The following is a 23,370-nucleotide window of genomic DNA, read 5'->3' as shown; positions in this document are numbered from 1 at the left end:
GCAGCTTGTGTATATGCATGTGCATGCCAGACAGAGAATTAGAGAGAAAGAAAGCAGATGGGCTAAGTTTACTGGCTGCATTTTGTGTACAGTTTGTCAACAGACTGACTAAATAGACTCAGACATGGCCGGAGGAAATGTGTTTGCTGTGACATTCCACTGTATGGTGGAAGGGTGCACGAACTGTCAACAACATTACATGACAGACCGAGAGGGGGATGGTGCAGAGCGACAGCTCTCTTTCAGACTTTTCTTTTGTGTGGCATTTCTATAAAACACTGCAATTTCATTTATATGCAACTGCTTCGTTTTTGTGTGTGTTTAATTTAGGGAAAATCGCAGCCAATTTCATCCCACACCAGAAGCAAATCTAATAACAATAATCTGTCATTATCGGTACAATAATTTCTCAAGTTAAGCAGAGGTAACACTAGAAGCCATCCATTTCTATTATTTAGCATATTTGTGGACATTTTAGGGGTTTATTAATGAAAATGTCCTAAACTATATCATGGAAACACATTTATATAATTGCATCATTTTACTCAGATGCCATTCATTTTGTATTTATACTCCAGCATACAAGAAAGAACCTAAAATTACTTAAAACTGGGTTAACACACCGATAAGTATGGTTTGTGATAAATAGATGTATAGAATATGAAGATTTCTGATGCCAAGTAGCCTAGGACATTAATGTGGAGCAAAATGAGCATTTAGAGTTCTAGTATAAACTTTCCAAACTTCAATAAAAGTACAGACCACAGGCAGTGATTGTGCATCTTAAATATGACAGCCTGGAGTTTTATTTATTTATTCAATATTTTTTAATACCCTAATAATAAATTTATATGACTCACACTGGTATGGTGGAAGAATATCAGTAGTTGGTCATCTTTTTGATAAATAAAGCATTTATTTTTACGGTAGAGGTGGCCTGTTTGCCCATTATAAAAACGAAATGGTGTTTTTCTTTAATCCTACATGCCTGTTAATTATAACCTAGTTACTTATAGGTTAAATAAAGCGGGGGTCACTGTGTCAATAAGGCCACCGCTGACCGAGGAATGCGCTTCGTCATCAGCAACTTTCCCCTGGGGATAACGAGAAGGAGGAGGTCGCGGAGGAAAGTGGAGGAGGGGAGTTCTCAGCTGGGACTTTCCTCTGCCCTCCAGGAAAACCGAAAAAAAGGGTAAAAAAAAAAAAAAAAGTTAAATCACAGGGCACAGCGCCGGAGATGTTCGCCGGAGCCGTCGCGGAAGTGGAGGTATGCGGACCTGTGCGCCGTGGAGGGGCCGCTGCGGTGTCTCCCTCCGCTCGGGAGTACTACTCCTCTTAATCCCACCGTTTCTCCTCGCGCTCCAGCTCCTTGTCGTCGGGTCACTTTTACCTGGAGTCGCGCGGGTGTGGATGGGGTTAGAGGAGCGGGACGGAGGGGTCGCCTTTTCCGTTATCAGCATTCAACCGAAGCGGAGCTCACGGCATCGGGGGACGCCCGGTGTGGCTGAGGAGGAGGCAGAGGTGGACGACGGGCAGAGGAGGGGGGAGGGGGCAAGAGCGTACGAGGACGAGAACGAGATGCACTCGCGCCAGGTTCGTAAAGAAGTAGGGAAATAAGTTTATGCGTGGAATGTTTTATTATAGTACACGTGTAAATGTTTTGGGATGACTTGCATTTTTAATTTTAACTTAAATTACCAATATATTAAATTTATGAATGAAGTTTAGAAATAATTTAAAAAATGAACTAAGTGGGAGACAGATACTGGGATCACTGGGATTCAACAGGACTGCCACCCTGCTGCTGCTGCTGTGGCGTCCTCATCCAGTTCATTTATTATGCTGGGCCAGTTTGTGCACGACTCCCTGCATGATTACAGGCATGATGGGACAGGTGAGGGCAGGGGGCGCAGCTCAGCGCTGACCCCACATCAGAGAGAGATGACAGCTGTTCCCGTCTTTCTGTCTTTGCCCTTCAGCTGCAGAGTGCTACAGCCTCCATCTGTGTTTGTGTGTAGGTGCATCTGTCCCCTCTTCACCTCTCACTCCTCTCGCCCTCTCGCTTTCACTCTGCTCTTCTCTCACTGTCTCTTTATCTGCCCAAGGCTAAACTCTGACTCATTCTAGTGAATCATCACCTCCCCCCCCCCCCCCCCCACACACACACACGCTCCCCACAGAGGTTGCCATGGTGACCAAAAGGTTCATTCTGAGTTAGGTGGGGTGCAGATTGATGGTGATGGTGGGGTTGTGTGTGCAAACGTGTGTTTGTATGTTACACCGCCTTAGGCAAATACCAGCAGGACGGAGGTCAGTGCCTGTGACCTGGCTCCTCTGCACTCCTACCTGGGCACTCGCACACTTTACTGCTATTCCTATACATTATTTAACCACATTCAGAATTCTCTTGGATGTGTTGGTATTCCTTGCGCTGGAGTATATATAAATATACATGTCATGCATGTTCCCAGGTGGGACCCAGAGCATTGGAAGTGCAGCTGTGGGCAGCAGGCGAGCCATCCTTCACAGCAGAGCTCAATCGAATCATCTCATATATCACAAGGCCACAGGTAGGCTGCGCAGAGCACCATCCAAAATGCTGCAGTGAAAAATGTTTCCTTCACAAAGTTATCCGAAACTGAAAGAGCAAAAATAATCAGAGGGTTTGAAATGTCTGAGAGTGATTTCAAAACTCCCTAACATCATTTACTTTATGTAATGCAACCTGAAGTCTGGTAATTTTTTAACCGTTTACGGGACTGTAGAACAATGAGACTATAGTAAGCCTACAGCATAACACACATTTCACAAGATTACAGATAAGCAATGAGAAATAACAGGATGAATACAACTTGAAGTTATAAAGGACTTGTATGTGCAGTAATACACATCGAATGTCGAATGCACAAACTTTTGGCTTGTGACCCTTTAAAAAGTGTCTGCTATATTTCACGAGAAAAGTCAAGGAAGAAAAATCAGGTTTTTATTTGCAGACGGCTTTCTTCATCTTTCCTGTCTGTTTAAAAATCTGGTCTCATGACACACCCCCCCCCCCCCCCCCCCCCCCCCCCCCCCCAGGGTTATCTTCTGACCCCTTGGAGAGGTCCCAGCCCTTAGGTTGGAAACCACTGGTCCAATAAATAACGCACTCCCTGAAGGCTGCACTCCAGCTCAGTGGGGGCTTCACATTTTTGTAGCCAGGAGTTAGACCTTGCCAAGCCTTAACAGAAATCAATAAAGAAAAGCAACTTCACTTTTTTGACTACTACACTTCTTTGACTGCAGTCGAGTGTGGGGGGTTAACATAGCAGTAATATGATCAGTCAGGCACTGTCAATATGCTGCCAGCAGAAATCTACCATATCTGGAGCCAGTAAGGACTTTTTGTTCCAGACAGGAAACTCCCAAACAAGAGACAAAACTTACGCAACACCAAGTGCTGGAGAACTGGGAAGGAAAGTTATATATGGAAGAATTTAAAAAACTGCTCCTAGTGTGCTGATTTAGTTTGGTATTATTTAAAGGGGCTTGATAATGCTCCATGTTTTTATTCTCAGACTTAAATGAATTCTTATGTATTTCATACTATACCTCAGGGAAGCATGTTAGTTCACCTTCTGTGTCTCACTTAGAGCCAGCTTTCTTGTGATTGGCTGCCCCTCACAAAGTGTTTTGAATTGCAGGTGGGTGGGGCATCAGTGTTTGAGATGACTGTATAAGGATAGCCAGTCGGTGACATTACAACAGAGCTGTTTGAAACCTTAAACTTTCCCTGACTGCATGACTTGAAACTTTCACCGTGCTTAATGTGAGCACAAAGCAGGAGCAGCATATGTGACAGAAAACAAGACAAAAGCAGAAACAGTCCCCGTTAATTATTCAGGGCAACAAATTAAAGCATCTCACGTGTGGCCTTTTTAAACAGCCGCTATCAAATTATGAGTTTATCGTTAAACAATTCTGTTTTATTCAAAGTTATTTCGAGCCATGACTCTGCAATGTTCTCACAAATTACACAATTCTGGCCACTTTTCTGAACAACTTCTCCTTCCTTAGCTTCCCCTCTTCTCATTTGAATGCTAATTCTGTGTCGCGCTGTTTCCAGACCTCCATCCAGCCCGTCTTATGTGACTCTTTCCTCTTGTCTGTCCCCAGATGAACTGCTCCAAGGTTTTATCTCCAGGGCGGGCTCAGCCAGCACAGAGCCCTGCAGCGCCAGCCCATTGGCTGCTGTGTGCTGAGGACTGGCTCCTTCCAGCTACACACAAAACGTGTGTCGCATATTCCTTCAGGTGTGCCACTTGTCTGAGCCTTATGTCAATGCACGTGCTGCTATGCATTCTTATCACCGGTTCAGTTGGAATAAACAATGCAATGCATATTTAATCATGCATGCAATAATGTTCAAACGGCCTTTGCCTTCCTTCCTGTCTTTGTATGTCTGTCTTTGTCTCTGTAGCATGGATGGGGGAGATGCAGACTTTCTGAAGACTGTGTCGGGGCTGGGATGTGAAATACACTGTTTTGATCCCAGCAACTCTAATGCATCTGGTGGTCACCTTGGCAACAGTTTGGCTAGTAACCATGGCAATGGAGGCGTGGTCAGCCAGCACAAGATGTGGCTTGAGTGGCGAGCTCCAAAGAAGCGCGCGCACAAGAGGAGAGGAAACCCGGGTGGTGTTTCTCAGACACTGGCAGACATCATGGCAGCTCTGGGACATCACACAGTAAGACACGCACGCATGCACACACACTGAAATGTAGAGAAACAGTGCCAAACAAACATACCTTAGAGTCTTTTCACCCCAACATACCCTGAAAGCTCTTTTACTCAGATGTTCCCATAGCAACAGGGCTCTGCGCCATCTCTGGCTACCATGGCAACAGTTTAAGTGAATGAATCACCCAATTGCTTCCTGCAGCCACAAGAGGGAACTGCATACCTGGAGTTTGATTATATGCGGGGTGACAGAATAGCAAGCAGTCCAATACGTTCATCTATAACTACTTAGTGCCACAGCATGGAATTAAAATATACAATAGCTTCATGTAAGCAATAGCGCCACCATAGGTGGAGAAATGATCAAATGAGTGGGTTAAATTTTGGGGGGGGGGGCTAAACTTTCTCGCTGTTAGATGGACAAGGAAAATTCGAACACAGCTGTCTGGATTCAGTGGATGACGCAGAGGAGATTGATACAGACCGTGCACATTTGTTGCATTTGTTAACACTTTTGACTTTCTGTTATTCAGATTTCATCCAAAAATAACCAAACGTGGTGCACAAGATGTTTGGACAACTCAGGACACTGCTCATGTGTTTAATTAGAGGTTTCATGTATTGTTTCCCCCTGATTGGACAAGCAAATCAATTCTGACTGCTTCAGTGCCTGATTGCCTCCAGTTTGATCCAAATTTGGTTCAAGTATGTAGAGCCCATGACGCAGACTACACAAGTGGCTGCCATTGCCAGCTTTTAAACCTGTGTGGCTCAGTTGTTCCGACATTTATGACCGACAGTGCTGTTAATTAAATCTACTGTGATTAACCAGATTTTTTGTGAAAGCTGAGTTCAATTTTACTTGTCACACTCAGTTCTGATTACACTCAGACCCGTTGAATCAAAAAAATCACTTAAATACGGCCTGTCTAACAAAGTGAAGTGAACATGACACGTTCACTTCACAATCTAAGGAAGCAACTGTGAAACAAAGTCATTGACGCATATCAAAGCCATTTCTAAAGTTTTGGGTCTCCAGTGAACCATGATGAGAGTCATTATTCACAAATGGAGAAAACTTGGAGCAGTGGTGAACCTTCCTAGGATTGGCCGGTCTACCAAAATTACCCCAAGAGCGCATCAACGACTCATCCAGGAGGTCACAAAAGAACCCGGAACAGCATCTTAAGAACTACAAACCCCTCCAATGTGACTGAATTAAAACTACTCTTCAAAGAAGAGTGGGCTAAAATTCCTAGTACTAATTTCTGCTGCATGCTAAACGGGGAGGGCAACAGACTCAACATTTTACGTATTGTTCTATTTTGTGACTTTTTAGCTTGTAAGGATGTATTTTCAACAGTTGCAAGTGAGCTGCAAGCGATTTCTCCAAGAACTGCAGCTAATAATTCTATTAATCAATATTTGACTGTATATGATTGTATGATTACAAAGCAGCAGGGCCACTATGGAAAGTAGTAATATGGTAAATGAACTGATATTTTGAACATTCAGAACACTTTCTCATTACAAGCCTGGTCACCCATTCACATATATGTTCACACTCCAACGGATGCATCGGGCGAAACTCTGGGTTCAGTTTGACATACAGACTAGGGGATGCAGGGATTGGCAGAAGACCTGTTCTATCTGCTGAGCCACAGCCCCCCTCATAGCATGAATATATCCTAATAAACTATCATTAAACATATAGACGGTGCTGGGAATTGTTCTTAGTAAAGCTGAGCTGATTTCAGTACCATCCCAATTCAGATCAGCTGATAAAGCCGTTTTTTTTTACAGTGCTTTTGCATGCTGACAGGAAATTCTGTTCCTGACTTAATCAGTGTCTTTTCTGTTGTTGCTAAAAGCCTGCTTTGTTCTGTATCTGGTGTTTTGCTAACTTAGGCTTCCTATGTGCTTGGGAGGGTGGGGAGGTGCTAGACCAGAGCCGTACTTTCCTCTGTTCTTTCTTCTCCTTAGGTTCACTTCCTGTATGCTGACCTGCTAAGCGGCGAGTGGCGCGTTTTTCAGAATTGGATCGAGGCAGGAACTCTACAGAATGTCCACCATCTTGTTGCTAAGGTGCACCTGCAGTGGGCAGGGTTTGAGGTGGGCGGAAGGGATGAGGAAGTGCTCCGCTATTGGTTCAGTGTCCTTCAAGGTCTTCAAGCTTGTGGACTCAAGCTGGTTCACAGCTCTGCAGGAGAGGGTCACAGTGTCCTTAAACAGACAGTAGCAAATGCTCACAGCTCCTACACACTCAGCTGGGTAAACACACAACACTGAGACTCACACACTGCTGGATGAAGCTGCGCACACATTATCCAAAGAGGGGGAAGCAGCTAGTGAAGTTTCCTGTTTTTCCTGGGATTTCAGGCATACACAGTTCTTCACATGACAACTCCCTCTAGTGGACATGAAGAAATCTGCAGCTAAAGGGTACAGCCAACTCTGAAATAGAAACTGTATTTATGTTTAAAACAGCATTTTCTTGTATCCAAATACTGAGAAGAAGAAGGGCTTGTTGTTTTAACCAAGTTAGAGGCCAAATAATAACAACTATTTTCAACTCATATAGACTGTACTGTGTCACAAAGGACGTATATATGTTCCAACTATTTCTGAATGCAAAACAACTGTCTGACAGGCTATTCTTTATTTTACAGTTGTACCATAAAGCTGTGTTTTGTTTTGTTTTTACCAATGAATCCCAAAATGCAACCCTTTGACCCGAGTCTGATCCAACAGGTTAACTTCTTTGAGTACATCACTGTAAGCCTTAATTACTTATACGTGCAATAAAATTTTACATCGAAGAAGAGCTTTTATCGTAAACTGGGTGTGTATACTGTGATGATGTATTAGAGGAAAACAATCAAGTTGCAGTTTAAAACCTGAATTTACACCACATTAAATTCCAAATAAGGGTTACTCTGTTAGTGACTGGTTGTAATGCAATGGGTCAGGTGTGTCAGAGCACCTATAATTTGTGTCCTGTGGAAGATAAACACCTTGAGGCAACTGTTGTTTCAATGTTGCACAATATAAATAAAACTGAATTGAATTAAAAAGAATTATCTCACAATTTGTTTTATATATTCACCCATATTTTCCTATATTTATTATAGCTTTATCCATTCCAAAAACCGTTATGTGTTTGATATGATTTTTCCTGTTGAGACATCCAATATTGTCCACGTTTCAACCGTTTAGCTGTTGATTTGAGGTGAAGTTGAAGAATTTGATGGTACCACTGGCAACAAACAGCCCGAAGCATGACGCTGCCACCATCATCCGTAACCGCTGGTACAAGTACAGTGTTGTTTGGTTTGAGAGCCTCAACTTTACTCTTTACAACTTTACCAAATAGCTTAAACTTCATCTTGTCCATTGACCATCTTAACCATCAAACCTTTCTTCTGAAGGTATTTGGTTTGTCCATGTGGGCAGTTGGAAATTTAAGTTGAGCTTGAAGATTTTGGAGCAGGGGCTTCTTTCTTGGTAAGCACCTTCTCAGTCCATGGTGATGCTTCACTGTGGACAGTGACACTGGTGTTTCTGCAGTTTCCAGATCGCAGTAGGCTTGAGCCTCGGTGGTTCTTGGATTATTCCTGAACATCCTAACCAGTGTCCTGTCACTGAGGGTGACAGTTCGGGGCTTCTTCCAGGCCTTGGCAAAGTGGTGACACATCTCAATAACTTGTACTCACATATAATTGTTTGTACTGATGATCTTGGAATCTGTGGTTGTTTACAAATGACAAGGTTTAATGTCTTTATGAGTGTATTCTAAGGTTGTGTTTAATAATTTGAGAGAAGCACACATCAACCTACGTGCGGTATTTACATGGACTTGATAGTGGGAAACAGCACAAAAAAGTAAAAAGAAAAAAAAGTCTACAAGCGTGCAACAATTAAATTACTTTGATAGTCTATTTCCTCCAACCACATTGTATGGACACTTGATCTATGAAGGAAAACAAAAGAAGCTGGGTGTAACAGTGTTAACTTTATATGCCAAAACAAATGTGAGCACTATACCGCAAGATGAAGCCCATCGCAACATTAAAATAACCACATTGTCTCAAATGTATTCACCACATATTCACAGGCGTGACGCCAACTTCTATGTGATTGAGTCTTCCCTGGATGCACGCTAACTTAAAGCTCTGCAGTTTGCTCGGGCTGAGCTGAGGTTAAGCAGGCACTTAACACTCACCGAGGCTTACTGGACAACCTGCTTGTCGGTATGAGCTTTTCTCCACAGCACATTTTATCCATGGAAGCTAATGCCAGTCATTCCTCGGACGCGTTCCAACTCGCTTGAGCGCACGTTGGAATGTGCCGCTGCCTCCACCCTCTCTTACGTAAATTGCGGACAGATGTTTGCCACTAGTTTGGGTGGAGTTGCGCTTTTTACGTTGCAATTTCCACATCCTGTTCTCGGTTATAGCAGGTGACAGGCCCAGCAGCCAATCAGCTTCAAAGAACTCCGCCGCTCGACCAATCAGAAGTTCGCAACCCCGGGACTTGGGCGATCTGTTTAGCTCGGTCCCGCATACAGTACCGAACAACATTTCTTAAGAAAAATCTTGAGACAATAACAATTGTAGGGCTGTATAAAGAGACGCCTAAGGTTACCAGGTTTGACGGTAAGTGAAATGTCTTTGTTGTGTGTTGTTTTGTTTAAGCGAGTGGCGTAAATGTACGTTTGTTTGGCTTTTCCTTCGATATAAGAGACGCCTAGAAGTTACTTCCTGCTCTGAGAAGGCCGAGATCCCAAGTTACATTTATTCCATTTAAGTTAAGTTAGTGGCGCAAAAAAAGTGTAACCCGTCTTTTTTTTTTTTTTTACCACGTATTTACTCACGTCAGAGAAAGTTAGGAGCTCGGTGTAAAGTTGGGGGGAAAAGTGCAGTAAAGCTAGCTAATAGCACTTTGTCAAAGGCAGAGTGGGCGACCTGTCAGTGACGAACAAGCCTCTAAGCCTGAAATGGACGCATTCCTTCATTCATGATTAATCACTAAATCCTCCAGGTAGCTTGGTAATAATATACACATCCCGAGGTACGAAGGTAGCGACCCTCCATTTTTCCCGCTTTCTTTTTCTTTCCTTTTCTACACACAGTAACATTTATGCCATGATTCACCACCAACAGGAAAAAACTTGTAATTAGGCAGCTGCAATGGGCAACAGCAGTCAAAACAGGGTGTACTTAGAGAGTAAACCAAAATCAAGGCCGCACTGTGTTGAAAGCAGGGAGAGTCTGCAGTCACTGCAAATCTCTGACCCCTTAATAGGAACTGTCGTTTGCTTATCTTATTCAGTCTGGACACTGTGGAGTTACTGCACTGCGTGAGCTCACACGGCTGCCCTGACTAATCTGTTTAAAATAACGTGATGTGTTTCCACTGCTCTAAGCAGTGCGGAAATCACAAATCCACCTAGTTCTGCTCTTTGCTATTTTGGACATTTTAGATTTGTCCACTCTAAACCGGGTGGGTGGTGCATGCTCGATGGGTGGAGCGAAGGCATAGTTTTGCTTCTGCTTTAGCTCTGTCTGTCTCATGTGACTTATTTAGGACCAGTTCACAGTCGTGTCATAATGAAAATAGGTGCTCATTGGGTGCAAAAGTATAGTAAAATTGAATATTAATTTGATTACATTTATATGTTTTTCACTCCCCTGACCTACCTCTCCTTTTCCAACAGGGTTGGGCTGCCCTACCCCCAGCACACCCCACCATGCCTCTGGTGACGAGGAATATAGAGCCGCGGCATATTTGTCGCCATCCCATTCCTTCTAACATCCGCAGTGAGCTGGAATGTGTCACCAACATAAGCCTGGCCAACATCATCCGCCAGCTCGGCAGCCTCAGTAAGCTTCTGTTATGCTCGGGTGTCAGTGTGTGTATGAATGGTTAATGAGCAGTTATGAATATGTATTACATGGATCTTTATTGTTTTAAAAAAAAAGTTAATGCATTTTTATGTAGATGTGAATTTTCATTGGCTATGCATGCGTGAGATAAATCCTTTAATTGGTGCAAGTGAGAAACTTGTGTGTGTGTGTGTGCACGCGTGCAGGCAAATATGCAGAGGACGTGTTCGGGGAGCTGTTTGTTCAGGCTGGAGAATTTGCCGGCAGGGTGAGCTCGCTTGGAGAAAGAGTGGATCGCCTGCAGGTTAAAGTCACCCAGCTGGACCCCAAAGAAGAGGAGGGTATGTACTTGCACATTTTACTGTTAACGTTACTACTTATACTGGTATCAGTGTAGAGTATTGGTTTGAAACCTCCTTTGCAGAGAATCTAATGAACACAATACATGTTTAAAACATTGCCGGTCTGTTTCTCTCAGTTTCTTTGCATGGAATCACTGCAAAGAAGGCTTTTAAAAGCAGTCTGACCCAGGACCAGCAGCTCTTCACCAGGCCATCTCTGCCAATGCCTGTACAAGACACTTACACGACCTGCGATCCTCCTCCACCGCTCAACCAGCTCAGCGTATACCGGTAAGATGCTGCACAGGCCAAGCTCATATTTACCCACTGCAGCAGCTCCAGCAGTGAATAACAAGAACACGTGCAAGCACATGTGCCCATATGGAAACACACATGCATGGGAGATTCTTGTAATGTGCATTATTTAAGCTTACCCCTGTTACATGTGCTTCTTATCAAGGAGAGGGTCTCGGAGGTGTCTGGGCAGTATTAGGTTTGATTTAAGGAGGCTCAGTCTAACACGAATGGCAGTTTTACACTAGAAAACGCATAGTACGCCGTTACAAAATCCTAGAGAATTATGGTGTCGACGCCATAGTTTTCCCTGTTGTTTTGTTTTTAGTGTGTAACCTCTTTAAGTCCAGGCAGTTTTGGGGTTTTAATTCTGGCAGCTGTTTGACAAGCCACACTTGTTGCTTTTGCTGTTAAATAACCCACCAATCAATTGATTGTGGAAAGATATTCTGTGGGAAATAACCCCAGAGGGCAGTATGGCGGTGTCGTGGTTAGCACCATTGCCTGGGTTCTCTCCAGCTGCTCCGGCTTCCTCCCACAGTCAAAAGACATGCATTTCATGTTAATTGTTGATTACGAATCAACTGTGGGTGTGAATGTGACTGTGAATCGTTGTCTCTCTGCGGGAGCCCTGATTGGCAACCTGTCCAGGGTGTACACTGCCTTTTGCTGTGTAGTAGTTGGGATAGGCTCCAGCCTAGATAAGTGGGGGGAAAAAGGGACGGATGGATGCATGTAAAGCGTCTTTAGTCACAAGCTAAGATATCTGTGAGTGTAGATCATTTACAAGGCACGATATGTCATATGTCATCTGAAGTGTGAATAATCAGAAGGCAATGTTAAATGTAATGTGTAGAGCTGTTCCTGGTTTGAATGTAAATGTGGTGATAATTTGACTCTGATCATTCTTTACGGACAATGATTTATCCGTGCGGTGTGATCTGGATGTGACTAAAGACATTAATGTATTTTTAGTGAAGTTTTCTTTTAAAAAGGGAAGTTTACTGGCGTCTTAAGACTAACACACATGCCAGATAACCATCTTTTAACTAACACTGTTTTTTTTTTCATACTTGTAAGATGGCACATTGTGCAACTGATACCTAGAAATAATTATTAATGTCTGTAAATTGTTGTCTACAGAGACGACGGGAAGGAGGCCCTAAAGTTTTACACCGATTCCTCCTACTTCTTTGACCTGTGGAAGGAGAAGATGCTGCAGGACACCAAGGACATCATGAAGGAGAAACGCAAGCACAGAGTGAGACTCCTAAACACCCTCATACGCACAAAGACATGAGTCATTACACAAGTAAAAGCAATCTACAATTAGTCACATCACATGAAAATGTTCGAATCCAGTGCTAATCTTGCACTTTTTAAACCGTCTCCTTAATGAGCAGAAGGAAAAGAAAGACCATCTGAACCAACGGACCCTCAATCCTCGAAAGATCAAGACCAGAAAGGATGAATGGGAACGGCGTAAGATGGGAGAGGAGTTTGTTGTACCAAAGTCTGACTTGATGTAAGTTTTCTGAGATGCCTCCTTTTTGTTTATCAGTCATTAACACTGACCAGGAATCAAAAGAACAAAAACCATCAAAGTCGAATTATAGTAAAATAATATCTTCACAATAGTCCATCACAAAACATCAATCATTTTCATCCAGCGTCATCCACAAGGCTGCAGTGGCTCTGAGCCCTGACATACCCAGTAGGCTTTAATGTGGATTTCAAGCATCTTATAAATCATTTAATTAATACAATAAAAATCTATTGTTTCTCTTTACAAAGTAAAAAAACAGATGAGACATTATTTTGCTCATTCTTTCCCCTTTTATCACTGGATCTGTACACAGTGGTTTGGATGGTATGTCCTGTCAGAAAATGTTCTCGGGGGGTTGGGTGTAGAGCTGGCCGTCATTGGAAAATTGCAGTAAACAAATGTGTGAGTCACACTGGGCCCTGTTCTTGATGGTACTAATACTGTTGCATACTTTTATGTGTGTGTGTGTGTGTGTGTGTGTGTGTGTGTGTGTGTGTGTGTGTGTGTGTGTGTGTGTGTGTGTGTGTGTGTGTGTGTGTGTGTGTGTGTGTGTGTGTGTGTGTGTGTGTGTGTGTTTTAATTTTAATATATATTATAATTAAAAGAATGAATACAACAGATATATGTGCACAAATTAGTTAATAGTACCCATTATAATAACATCAAAGAGTCCTAAATTCCTCGTTTTGGATTATATTCTTTTTACCAAAATGGGAAGTTTTGCTGATTCAGCTCCTGCAGTGTTTCATCAGCCTCACAGCAGGCCTGATAAGGAGAAAAAGTCCGATTTCCTGACAAGCTGTATAGGTGAAGAACAAGCTATTCTCTCTCAACACTTTGTGTAACAATCTGTTTCTGCTGCTTTAAAATGCGTTTGGCACGTCTATGAAATTGTTATAAATGCGCATAAACAGATGCGGCCTGAGCACAAAATGCTAGTCACGTCCGTGTTTCTTATTATTTGTTACTTGTGGTCTGGTTTATTTTTGGGCTCACAGCGATGTCTCATTTCTTATAAGGAATTCTTCTGAGGGCCTGAATGGAAGTATTGGATCTGGGGAGGGCTTCAACTCTGAAAGCCTTGAGCTTAGCACAAACTCCTATGCTTATGATCCTGGCTCGCCTCCTCCTCCTCCCGGTCCCGATGAATTGCCTCCTCCGCCTCCGGACATGGCGTAAGTACTGTAACATCATACATACCGGCCCACACATGCTCCACACATTGCACCACCACCCGTGCAAACATGTAGTGAAAGTACAGCCACACGTACAGCTACACTGAAATCCTATACGCGCCTTCTGAGCTGAAGCTAAACGGATTATAGTCTTTGACTTTGTGATTCTTTAATGAATAGGAGCTGCTCTGGAAGCAGCTGCACACAAATTGCAGGTTAATGGAGGGAAGTGAAGGCTCCATTATGCCGTTTATATTATCCTTTATACCTCCAACTTCCTCTCCATCACTTACAGGTATGGTAACGATGGAGCACCCACCCAGAAGCGTGTCAGCATGCTGAGTCCAAGCCACCCTCCCCCAGCTCCCCCCAATGCTTCTTCCCCGAACAACTCCCGCCCAAGTCTCTCTCCTCCCCCTGCACCTCCTCCCCCTCCTCCACCTTCTGGTTTTGGGATTCCCCCACCTCCCTCTGGCTTTGACACCCCACCTTCTCCCCCTCCCTTCTTCTCCTCTTCCGCTCCACCTGCTCCCCCTCCTCCCCCATCTATGTCCGCCATCCCTCCTCCACCACCTATGCCTGCAGGCGGGGGTCCACCGCCACCACCTCCTCCACCGCCTCCCCCCGGTCCTCCTCCACCACCTTTCGAAAGTTCTGCTCCTCGTCCGCCACCTTCTGGCGGGGTAACAGCCTGTTCTGCTCCCAAACCTCAGCCAGAGCCCGTCAGTGACGCTCGCAGTGACCTGCTGCAGGCCATCCGACAAGGTAAAGCACCGCAGGAACACCTCGGGCCTCATGGGCCGGACCAAAGTGTCAAACATGGGAAACAAATAAAACATGCAACACATAGCAAACATACATATATAACGAACCATGAAGAATTAACTTGTAGGCGTTCTTGTGTCGCAAACTTTAATTTGTGTCAGAATCAAGATATAAAAGATCAGACTTATCTTTTATCACGGGAGAACAGGGCCCCTTCACCAAAGTAATGAAAACATGAAGAGACAACAGCAGTGGCATCTAAATAAAGCATCATCTGTTCCTCCTCACATCAGGCCTCATCTCCTAAATTGAAGTCAGGGCTGTAAATCAGGAAAAAGTGCAAAAACATGCTTATTTATTCCTGGTATTTTCAAAATTACTTCTTGGCAGGAGATTAGACATGCAGCCCTCTCATCTTCAAACAGCTGACATGGTTAAAGAGTCTTAAAAAGCACACTTTCCCTCTGAACAAAACACTCCAGAGTTGTTGTTTTTGTCCTACAACAGCCACCGTAGCTTAATTCATGCACTTGAATTGGGAAATGTGAGAAAATAGATATCAGTTGACTGCAATCCACTGACATCTAGCAGTGAGATATGCACACCCTTTTCTTTTAACACCACTATTGTTCTAAAACGTGATTATCAGTGCTAGTTTCTCAGATAAAGATTTAAGCACTAACACAATACTTGAACTACCAAAGAGTAAAGAAGATATATGCTCTGCGTTTGTGCACACTGACATGTCACCATTTACTTTGTCTGTGCATTCCCTTACTTGCGAAACATTTACAAAGCAGATTGGAGAAAAAAAAATTTGAATCCTGCAATGTTTACTACTTAATTTGGTCCCTGCTGCCTGCCGCTGTTTTTTGACACATTTTTACTCCCAGCTGTCAGTGAGTGAAACAGTGTGATACGTTTGAGCAGGAGTATAAACAAAGTGGCATGCATAAAAAAAAAAAAAAAACAGGGACCTACAAACCGTGAACTCATGTTCAAGAAGCCAGTTTGAGATGATTTGAGCTTTGTGACATGATGTGTTACACTCTGGTCATGAACATGGACATGGTCAGCAACAGTACTTGGCTAGACTGTGCTGAATAACGATCGGCTGGTAATTACGGGCCCAAAGTCGGAAATCAAAACTCAGACCAGGAAACATTTCTTCAGTGTTTTAAGCCCTAGAGATGGTTGTTTGGGGAAATCCCAGTAGATCAGCAGTTTCTGAAGTACTCTGGCATCAACAGCTGTGCCAGGTAAATGTTTTTTGGTTATGGTCATGTGATTGGCTAATGAGACATTTACATTAACAGCAGGTGAATAAAGTGGCTATTTTGAGCGTTTTAACCATTAATTTGAATCAAGGCTGCTGACAAGAAAAGTCCTTCAAAACCCTGAATGGTTTGTTTGTTTGTTTTTGGGTTTGTTTTTTGTTTTCTCCACTCGGCAGTGAGTATTTTCTCCACAACATGTTGCGGCTTACATAAATAAGTGTGATGTCCTTGACTCCTCCAGCTCTGCAGTCAAACTGATACTCCCTCTTCACAACCATACGGTTCTCATCATCCTGTGATACATACAAAATGATATGCTAATCATGTGTTATTGTTGAGCTTTATGAGCTGTTTATCTTAAACTAGTTGATTTGTTGTAGACTTTAACGCTGCAGTCAACTCCCACTCGCCTCAAACCATTATCTGGAAACAGTATGTCTCTGTATCAGCACAGCAGGGAAGAGGGCAGAGGAGGAAATGAATTATGCCACTGAGCTGTAATTAATTAAGTCAAGGACCTTAGGTAACACGTTCAGCTTTTAAAAAGACAATGTGTGCTGGTCTCGAATGATATTAAATACTTAAAAACTGCATTTTAAGTATTGAGTATGTGGACTCTTTCCTTCAAGTGCCATACATGATTTGTGACTACTATCTGCCAGCTCCCTGATTACCCTGATAGTCAGTGATGACAGCGTTTTTCTATGAATGACCTAAATAATGACAGAGTTAAGCTGGATAAAGATTACTCAGATGTTGAACACGCCTTTAAACCGTTTAACACGCTTTCAGGTTTCAACCTGCGGAAGGTGGAGGAACAGCGGGAGCAGGAGAAGAGGGATCACTTCGGCAACGATGTGGCCGCCATCCTGTCGCGCCGTATCGCCGTGGAGTGCAGCGACAGCGAGGACGACTCCTCCGAGTTCGGAGAGGACGATGACTGGTCCGATTGATCGCCATCCTTTTTCCTCTCACTACCGTGTGCGTGTTTGTGTCTGTCTGTGTGTGTGTGGTTGTTTGTTTGTTTTCTTCCTCAGTCTTAGAAAACACCTGTGCATTCCCATTCAGATTCCAGCCTTCAAGTACAAACAGCACAGAGGTCTGTGTATTTTTTGTGTGAAAGCTGGTCACTTTGAGAGGACGTGTGCATGTTGTATTTGCTTGTGACCAATTTCAAATCACATTCCTCGATCCGGTCACGTATATATTCAAAATAATTTATGTCAGAATTATAAATGGAGCGAGCGTGTCTGGTTTTGTCCTAGTTTGCCATTAATTCTCATTGGATGACACACGGCTGTTATTGATGCAAGAGCGCTATGTGATGTGAGGCACGTCTCTCCTGAGCGCGTGCCTAAATGCATCACCTCCGCCTCTCTCTGCGTGTCTGTTACAGTCAGGTATCCTTTGCTGAGGGCTTAAAGCCTGGTTTTTAGTGGCTGTGGTGCATTATGGCAACAGATAATAGAGAGTAAAATCGAACACAAGCACACACACACGTGCAACAGCTTCAGTTCACAGTAGTTATATGTATCGATGGAAAGACAAGCTTCTTCATAGATTATGTGATACGGATGTAAAGTTTATATCTATGGATTATTAATTCAATCACTTTAAATCCCAAAGCACAGTTTTTATTACATTTTGTATTTTGTCTTCTCACTTTTTCTTTGTTTTTTAAGTGGTTTCATGAGAACCTTTGTCTTGTGGTTGTAGCTCATAAACAAACTCAGTAATTAATTATTCAGTGAGATAAGGAGAGAGGTATTGGCTGATGTCAGACACCAGGAGTGTTGGATAAGTTTGCCATACTTAACATATGCAGAAATTAACATTAATAACTTGATTTTTATTTTTAATGTTATTTTTTTAGCTAATGTATTTTACTTTTCTTATGTTTTTCTTCCTGCAATTGTATTCTGAGATTTTCTGGGGATCAACTAGAATTTGTTGCTTTAATCACAGTGCCTTTTTATACTGAATTTCAGTGTCTGTGCCTTAATTTGGTTAGCAATACAGGTTCCTGTCAGCTTTCTCCAAAACTATGATGATGAGTCCAATGAACTGACTGTTTAATGTGGACCACTTTTTTTTTTTTATTAAAGTGCCTTTTCTTTTAAGTCTGTCTGTGTTAATGCACCATGACACGGCATGCTTAGCCAAAGATCTGCTTCTCCTGCCTTAAATTTCCAAATGATTAGTTCGTTCAATAAAGAGAGTGAATTTCACTGACTGTTCAGTGTTTGGTGTGTGTGCTATGATGTCTTAAGTGAGAGGTTAAACCTTGAAGGAGGGAAAAAAAAGCTCTGCTCAGGCTTCCAGTGACTCATCCTCTTTATGTCTTTGCTGGACACCTTTCATAGCCCTCGGTGCCGCGTGCGTAGAGAGTGTGAAAACGAACTGACTGCATAAATTTTCAGAAAACTGGTAGGAGGAGAGAGAAACCTCTTGCATAATCGCCGCATTCTCATGCCACGGCTGCTTCAAGGATGCAGTGGGTGCTCCAGGACGGTAATAACATCGCCCATTGCTTCGAACACGAAATAATTTAAGATACAGGAACAGCAGCAGCGGTCCGAGTTAAAGAGTGAGAGATGGAAAGAGACAAGCACTAAAAGCCCTGCTAGCAGTGAAGAAGGATGACGTCACTTGGTAGAAAAAAATCATTTATTATTCACCAGTATAAAATATTCATTTTTAAAAAAAAATTTTTTTAAAAATGGTTGTGCAACTCGAACATACTGTCAGTATGTTTCAAAGTGCCTTTAACAACATGTGCAAAATATACTCTCAACATTATAGAACATGTTGCTTTGCAGACATTCAAGTAAATGAACTCAGGCTTTGGATCACATGTCATTACACTGTGAAAGGCTTCTATTTATAATCTCTCCAATCCTGTTGTAAAGTGCCGATACTCATCAAGTCTGTTTTATATATATATATATATATATTTATATATGTATAATACACATATAGTATTTCTGTGATTGTTTTCTTCTGGGAATCCAGTGAAGCTACAGTTGACTGAGAATGAGGTACACAGCACAAACAGTATCTTTTGTCCCAAGATGGCCACCAGCCAGGACAGCTCAGTACATTCTGATTTGTAGAAACACTTTTATCTCTGAAAAGTGCTGCCTGCGTGTGTGGGAGTATACATGTGTCAGAGTCCAAGTGACAGTCAGTGCAGCAATGAGTGTATTTTGGCACACAAACGGTGATATGTCTGGCATAGATCTTATGTTGGGTTGAGTCTGCTGAGGTTTGGCAGTTTACACATCAACAGGGTAGTGTATGTGTGTGCTGTGCGAGTATCTGTGTGGGCAGCAGGCGTGGAGCAGCACCTTGCGAATGTCTTTGTGTCTCAGGCTGTAGAGAATGGGGTTTAGTAGGGAGCTGCCTGCAGCTGGCACCAAGGTGGCATAGGTGTACAGAGGAGGGCTGGACGCATCTCCCAGCAGCCCCCAGAGGGAGAAGGGCATCCAGCAGCCCACAAACACACTGAGGACCAGGAGCAACCTAGAGAAACCTCTCCCGCTGCCGTGCTTGCTTGCATATGACTGATTGGAAGGGAGGAAATGCCTTTGGGTAGCGATGGCATGGGCATGCCGCCTAGCAACACGGCAGATCCCAGCGTACAATTGCAGGGTTACCATTACAACCACTAGGAAGCCCCCACACAGCAGCGATAGATATGTCCGGGTCAGAGGTCGTGCTACAGAACAGGAATTTGGGTCTTCAAGACAGTGCCATCCCATTGCTGGCCCCGCCCCAATCATGCATGCACCCAACCAGACCAGCAGCAGGAGGATGGCGGCTCTCCGCCGTGACTGGCCTGAGCCGTAGGTGAGGGCGTGGCTCAGAGACAGATACCTGTCCAGGGCAACACCCATTAGGCTACAGAGGGAGGCAGTCAGTGATGTCACCAGTAGTCCTGAGGTCAGCAGTTCTGACCAATCACTGGGCTCCACACAGAACATGAAGAGGAAGTGCAGAATCAGCGCCACACCAGCCAGAAGATCAGCCATACCAAGGCTGGCAAGCAGCAGGAAGACAGGGGCACGAAGAGATGAGGTGGCCAGGATGGTGGTGACTACGATGGCATTCTCAGTCGCAATGAGGGTCCCTGAAACACAGAGGGCCACGCCCCACGCTGTGAGAGGTGGGAGTTCATAAGCAGATGACTTTCCCAGTTGGTCTGATGGGATGATGGGCTCTGCACCTGAGGATTCAGAATCCCAGCCCAAGTCTGTGGCGTTCAGGATCATTGTTTGGTTCAGCAGTCACACCAATAAAACCTAAAGGAGAGAGAAAAAAATTGAGAAATACGTTACTATCAGAAAGATGAGTCACTACCACAGCTCCCACATGTCCATCGAACAGCATTTCCAGAAACAGAAGCTGGTGTGGTTTGAGCCACAGGATGCAGGCTGTAGCATCACACAGAGCAGAAGAGCACTTGATGTGCTAATGCGCTGCTTCAAATGCTATAATCTTGTAATCCAACACGGCTGAGCTATTGAGAAACCATCCTACCACTATAAGACCTTCAGATGTTGTGTTCTCCTGCTCTTTGTGATATCATTACCTGCTCCATTTTGGGAAAACAACACAAAAAACTACTTTCCAATAGCTATGTAGAAAAAAGGTAGTTTTGAAAGCCCATATAAGGTTTTATTTCTTTAAAAATTATCACTTTTTTTCAAATTTTTTTTAACAGTTACCCAAATCTATGTGTTTGTATTTTGGGACGTCACGAGATTCATCTCGTGACTGGAAGTCTTGTAGGAAGGAGCGAAACTTCCAGTCAACCAACAGGCTATGTATTTTGAATGATTTGGGATAGATATATAATATTTAATTAATCACCAGGCTAACACGTGACTGTAAAAGGTGGGCTCTCATTTGCTGCCCACTGAAAAGAATGAATGAACGGCATCATTTTAAAATAGGATTACAGTTTAAGGCATATGTGCGCGTGGCTATATGTAAACTCGATTTATTATGTAAGCCACAGTCTGGGTTTTCCTCGTGATGCCGCACAGCAGAGGCGCAGAACCTCGAATAAATTCTACGTGCAACATGCATGCACGAGAAAATCTGCGCGGTAAGGATCTTATCAGTTATCTGCTCGCACACATGAAAACAAACTGGACGTCCTGCAGGAACGTTATAAGCGCATTATTTCTGCGCTCCTCGGGCACTGAGTCCCCCCCTACCCCGCGCTCTTTCTCCGTTCCCACAGTGAGGAGGTATATCCCACCTCCTGACGCAGGGGACCCTTAAGTATCATACAAATGCAGGTTCACTGCACCGTAGAGCGTGCCCCCCAACACATGCACGTACCGAGACACGTTTACGAGCATGTACTAAATTCCTCTCACCTTATTTAAACGAGTCAGTCCTCTGAGGGAGTCACACTGATTTTTTTCTCTCTTTCTCCTGTAAGATCCAGCACAGGTGATGGAGCCGAGGTGAGGCTGTTCGCGGTAAGGCTCGACAGCAGGTTTAAATACCGACGGTTCCCGTGTAGACACAGCTCCGCGTTCCCGTCTTCACCAAAGTTGCGCCAAACTCTCACCTGGCGTCGCTTGCATCTCTCCTTCTTCAAGCTCGCCGAATCGCTCACTGGAGGCAGAATGAATGTTCTTGCGCGCGGGCTCATCCACAAGAGTCTGTCTGACGTCAGTGACTGGGAGCCTCGACCAATCAAGGGACGGCGCCAGGGATGCGGGGAGAAGTGGGAGGGGACGTCCATGGAGTAATTTCATTCAGAAAAATGCGGCAGAGCCCCGTCGCCCCTCCCACTGCGGCTCGCTAATGCTTTCATTTCTTGTAAATAACGACCATCGACGGACACACACGTTTTCTCAATAAGACCCAGACCCCTTGCTGAAGGTGAGGATACGAGTTTGTGTTGGGCAGGGCTGGAACTTGGCAGCTGTGAGCGCACAACGCAAAGCGCTGGCGCTGTCCACGGTGCTGAATCTCAGAGTATGACTCATGGGGAGATGTCGTACAGGGAGACAGAGAGCCTGCTGAATGAACGAATGATGGGGAGCAGCTTTAGCACACACTGAACTCTTTTTAAACACAATTTAAATTTATGTAAAGCACATAGGTGAAATATTCTTGAGGGTGAAGTGGTGAAAAACTGGCCTGTGCGTGCATGGTTGCACTAACAGAGATATGGGTATACTAATATGGAGTGCTGGGTAAAATTCAAGAAGTATTATACACTAAAACTGTTTTCAAAATAACATCAGCATACATACATATTATATATGTAGAAAGATAAATAGATATATAGATATAACTTGTCTTTATGAGCCTCGCACAGCCTCATAATCATTTAGAAATCTTCTAAGAGGATTGAGCATTTGTGTTTAGGCCGTGGGTGGTGAGAGTTTTCCTACAATCCAGCAAAGACAGGAATCAGTCGTACATTTTGCTTGTTATCCACCGTATTTGTCTCGTCTTTTTTTGATTTTTAGTATCGCTTCACAGAAATACACGCCCCCACCTCCCCTACAGTAATACAGCAGCAGGGGATTCGTGGCTTCCCCCGGTTTGACACGAAGCGTAGGACGCTACAGGCTGGGCTCAACAGCTGTCTGCGTGGTGGCGCACGGCGCTGAGCTAACTGGGGGAATCTCGTCTTGTTCGAGCCATATTAGGACACGCTTCCTGTCGATACACCCCTCCTACGTCACCGAGCAGAGTTGAGGCGCAACACTTGTCACCTTCGTAAATGTCGCCGGTATTAAGCAGCTTCTACAAATTTCTGCAGAATCACGGCTGCTCTGCTCATGTTACCCACTTCTTTTTAAACAGCATTAAACTATTTTGTTAAAATATTAACTGTGCTTTACATTAATGTAAAACACTTAATAATTATAGATTATTTGTGTGTGCGTGTGCCACCCTGTCCTTTATGTTATTATGTCATGTATATCTTTTCTAATACTAGCAGTGCTCCGTGGAGTGTAAACTAGTCTGTGGCCGGTGTTGTAGATTGCTTGCCCACAGCGGAGGAGGAAATCGTGTGGAACAGGATTGCGGAATATCCCTTTGTGTGTGTGTTTTCTTTGCTTCCTAACACACACGAGCCACTCTGAAGAAAGATCTACCCAGACAATGGGTGCCAGAGCATATGAGATGTGGGAGTTAAAGGAGCCACGTCGGTGTGAGTGGAGGAGGTGGCGATCATTGCATAAAGCTGCAAAGTTTTGTCGTGATCCTGCACGTTTTTTTCCCCTGCGGCCTGATTGGGGGCTGTGACTCAGTGCATCTGCATCACAAAGCGACAACTTAAAAGGTCGGAAGCACTTGTGCAGTTTGTGCTGATGCATTTGCCCAGCTGC

General features: G+C 43.8%; 3 protein-coding genes across 3 annotated transcripts; 2 read left to right on the top strand and 1 right to left on the bottom strand.

The window, feature by feature from the left end:
* Positions 1–1,102: 1,102 nt before the first annotated feature.
* Positions 1,103–7,797, top strand: LOC308384075 (putative methyltransferase-like protein 24). Its single transcript, XM_080862405.1, has 5 exons — positions 1,103–1,593; positions 2,472–2,570; positions 4,156–4,292; positions 4,460–4,727; positions 6,704–7,797. Exons 1-5 carry the CDS (start codon positions 1,270–1,272, stop codon positions 7,007–7,009), a joined length of 1,134 nt encoding a protein of 377 aa, XP_080718531.1. The 5' UTR covers positions 1,103–1,269; the 3' UTR covers positions 7,010–7,797.
* Positions 7,798–9,228: 1,431 nt separating this feature from the next.
* On the top strand, positions 9,229–18,236 carry wasf2 (WASP family member 2). The gene is made up of 9 exons (XM_080862404.1): positions 9,229–9,375; positions 10,437–10,602; positions 10,812–10,946; positions 11,084–11,237; positions 12,384–12,501; positions 12,644–12,765; positions 13,806–13,961; positions 14,257–14,726; positions 16,796–18,236. The coding sequence occupies exons 2-9, from the start codon at positions 10,470–10,472 to the stop codon at positions 16,954–16,956; spliced, it is 1,449 nt and encodes a 482-aa protein (XP_080718530.1). The 5' UTR covers positions 9,229–9,375; positions 10,437–10,469; the 3' UTR covers positions 16,957–18,236.
* A 948-nt stretch (positions 18,237–19,184) lies between these two features.
* gpr3 (G protein-coupled receptor 3) lies at positions 19,185–21,616 on the bottom strand. The gene is made up of 2 exons (XM_080863479.1): positions 21,391–21,616; positions 19,185–20,304 (listed from the first exon to the last, which is right to left on the bottom strand). Exon 2 carries the CDS (start codon positions 20,272–20,274, stop codon positions 19,279–19,281), a length of 996 nt encoding a protein of 331 aa, XP_080719605.1. The 5' UTR covers positions 20,275–20,304; positions 21,391–21,616; the 3' UTR covers positions 19,185–19,278.
* Between the last annotated feature and the right edge of the window lie 1,754 nt (positions 21,617–23,370).

This window comes from Rhamphochromis sp. 'chilingali' (assembly GCF_963969265.1).
Source record: "Rhamphochromis sp. 'chilingali' genome assembly, chromosome: 17".
In the NCBI taxonomy this organism is placed as follows: domain Eukaryota; kingdom Metazoa; phylum Chordata; class Actinopteri; order Cichliformes; family Cichlidae; genus Rhamphochromis; species Rhamphochromis sp. 'chilingali'.
This window is presented reverse-complemented; position numbering and strand designations above follow the sequence as displayed.

Excerpts from the sequence above, each read along its gene's own strand:
- LOC308384075 (XM_080862405.1), top strand. The coding sequence starts at position 1,270 with ATGCGGACCTGTGCGCCGTGGAGGGGCCGCTGCGGTGTCTCCCTCCGC. Across the intron at positions 1,594-2,471 it reads ACGAGATGCACTCGCGCCAG|GTGGGACCCAGAGCATTGGA; the intron begins GTTCGTAAAGAA and ends GCATGTTCCCAG. Across the intron at positions 4,293-4,459 it reads TGTGTCGCATATTCCTTCAG|CATGGATGGGGGAGATGCAG; the intron begins GTGTGCCACTTG and ends TTGTCTCTGTAG.
- wasf2 (XM_080862404.1), top strand. The coding sequence starts at position 10,470 with ATGCCTCTGGTGACGAGGAATATAGAGCCGCGGCATATTTGTCGCCAT. Across the intron at positions 10,603-10,811 it reads CCGCCAGCTCGGCAGCCTCA|GCAAATATGCAGAGGACGTG; the intron begins GTAAGCTTCTGT and ends GCACGCGTGCAG. Across the intron at positions 12,766-13,805 it reads GTACCAAAGTCTGACTTGAT|GAATTCTTCTGAGGGCCTGA; the intron begins GTAAGTTTTCTG and ends ATTTCTTATAAG.
- gpr3 (XM_080863479.1), bottom strand. The coding sequence starts at position 20,274 with ATGATCCTGAACGCCACAGACTTGGGCTGGGATTCTGAATCCTCAGGT.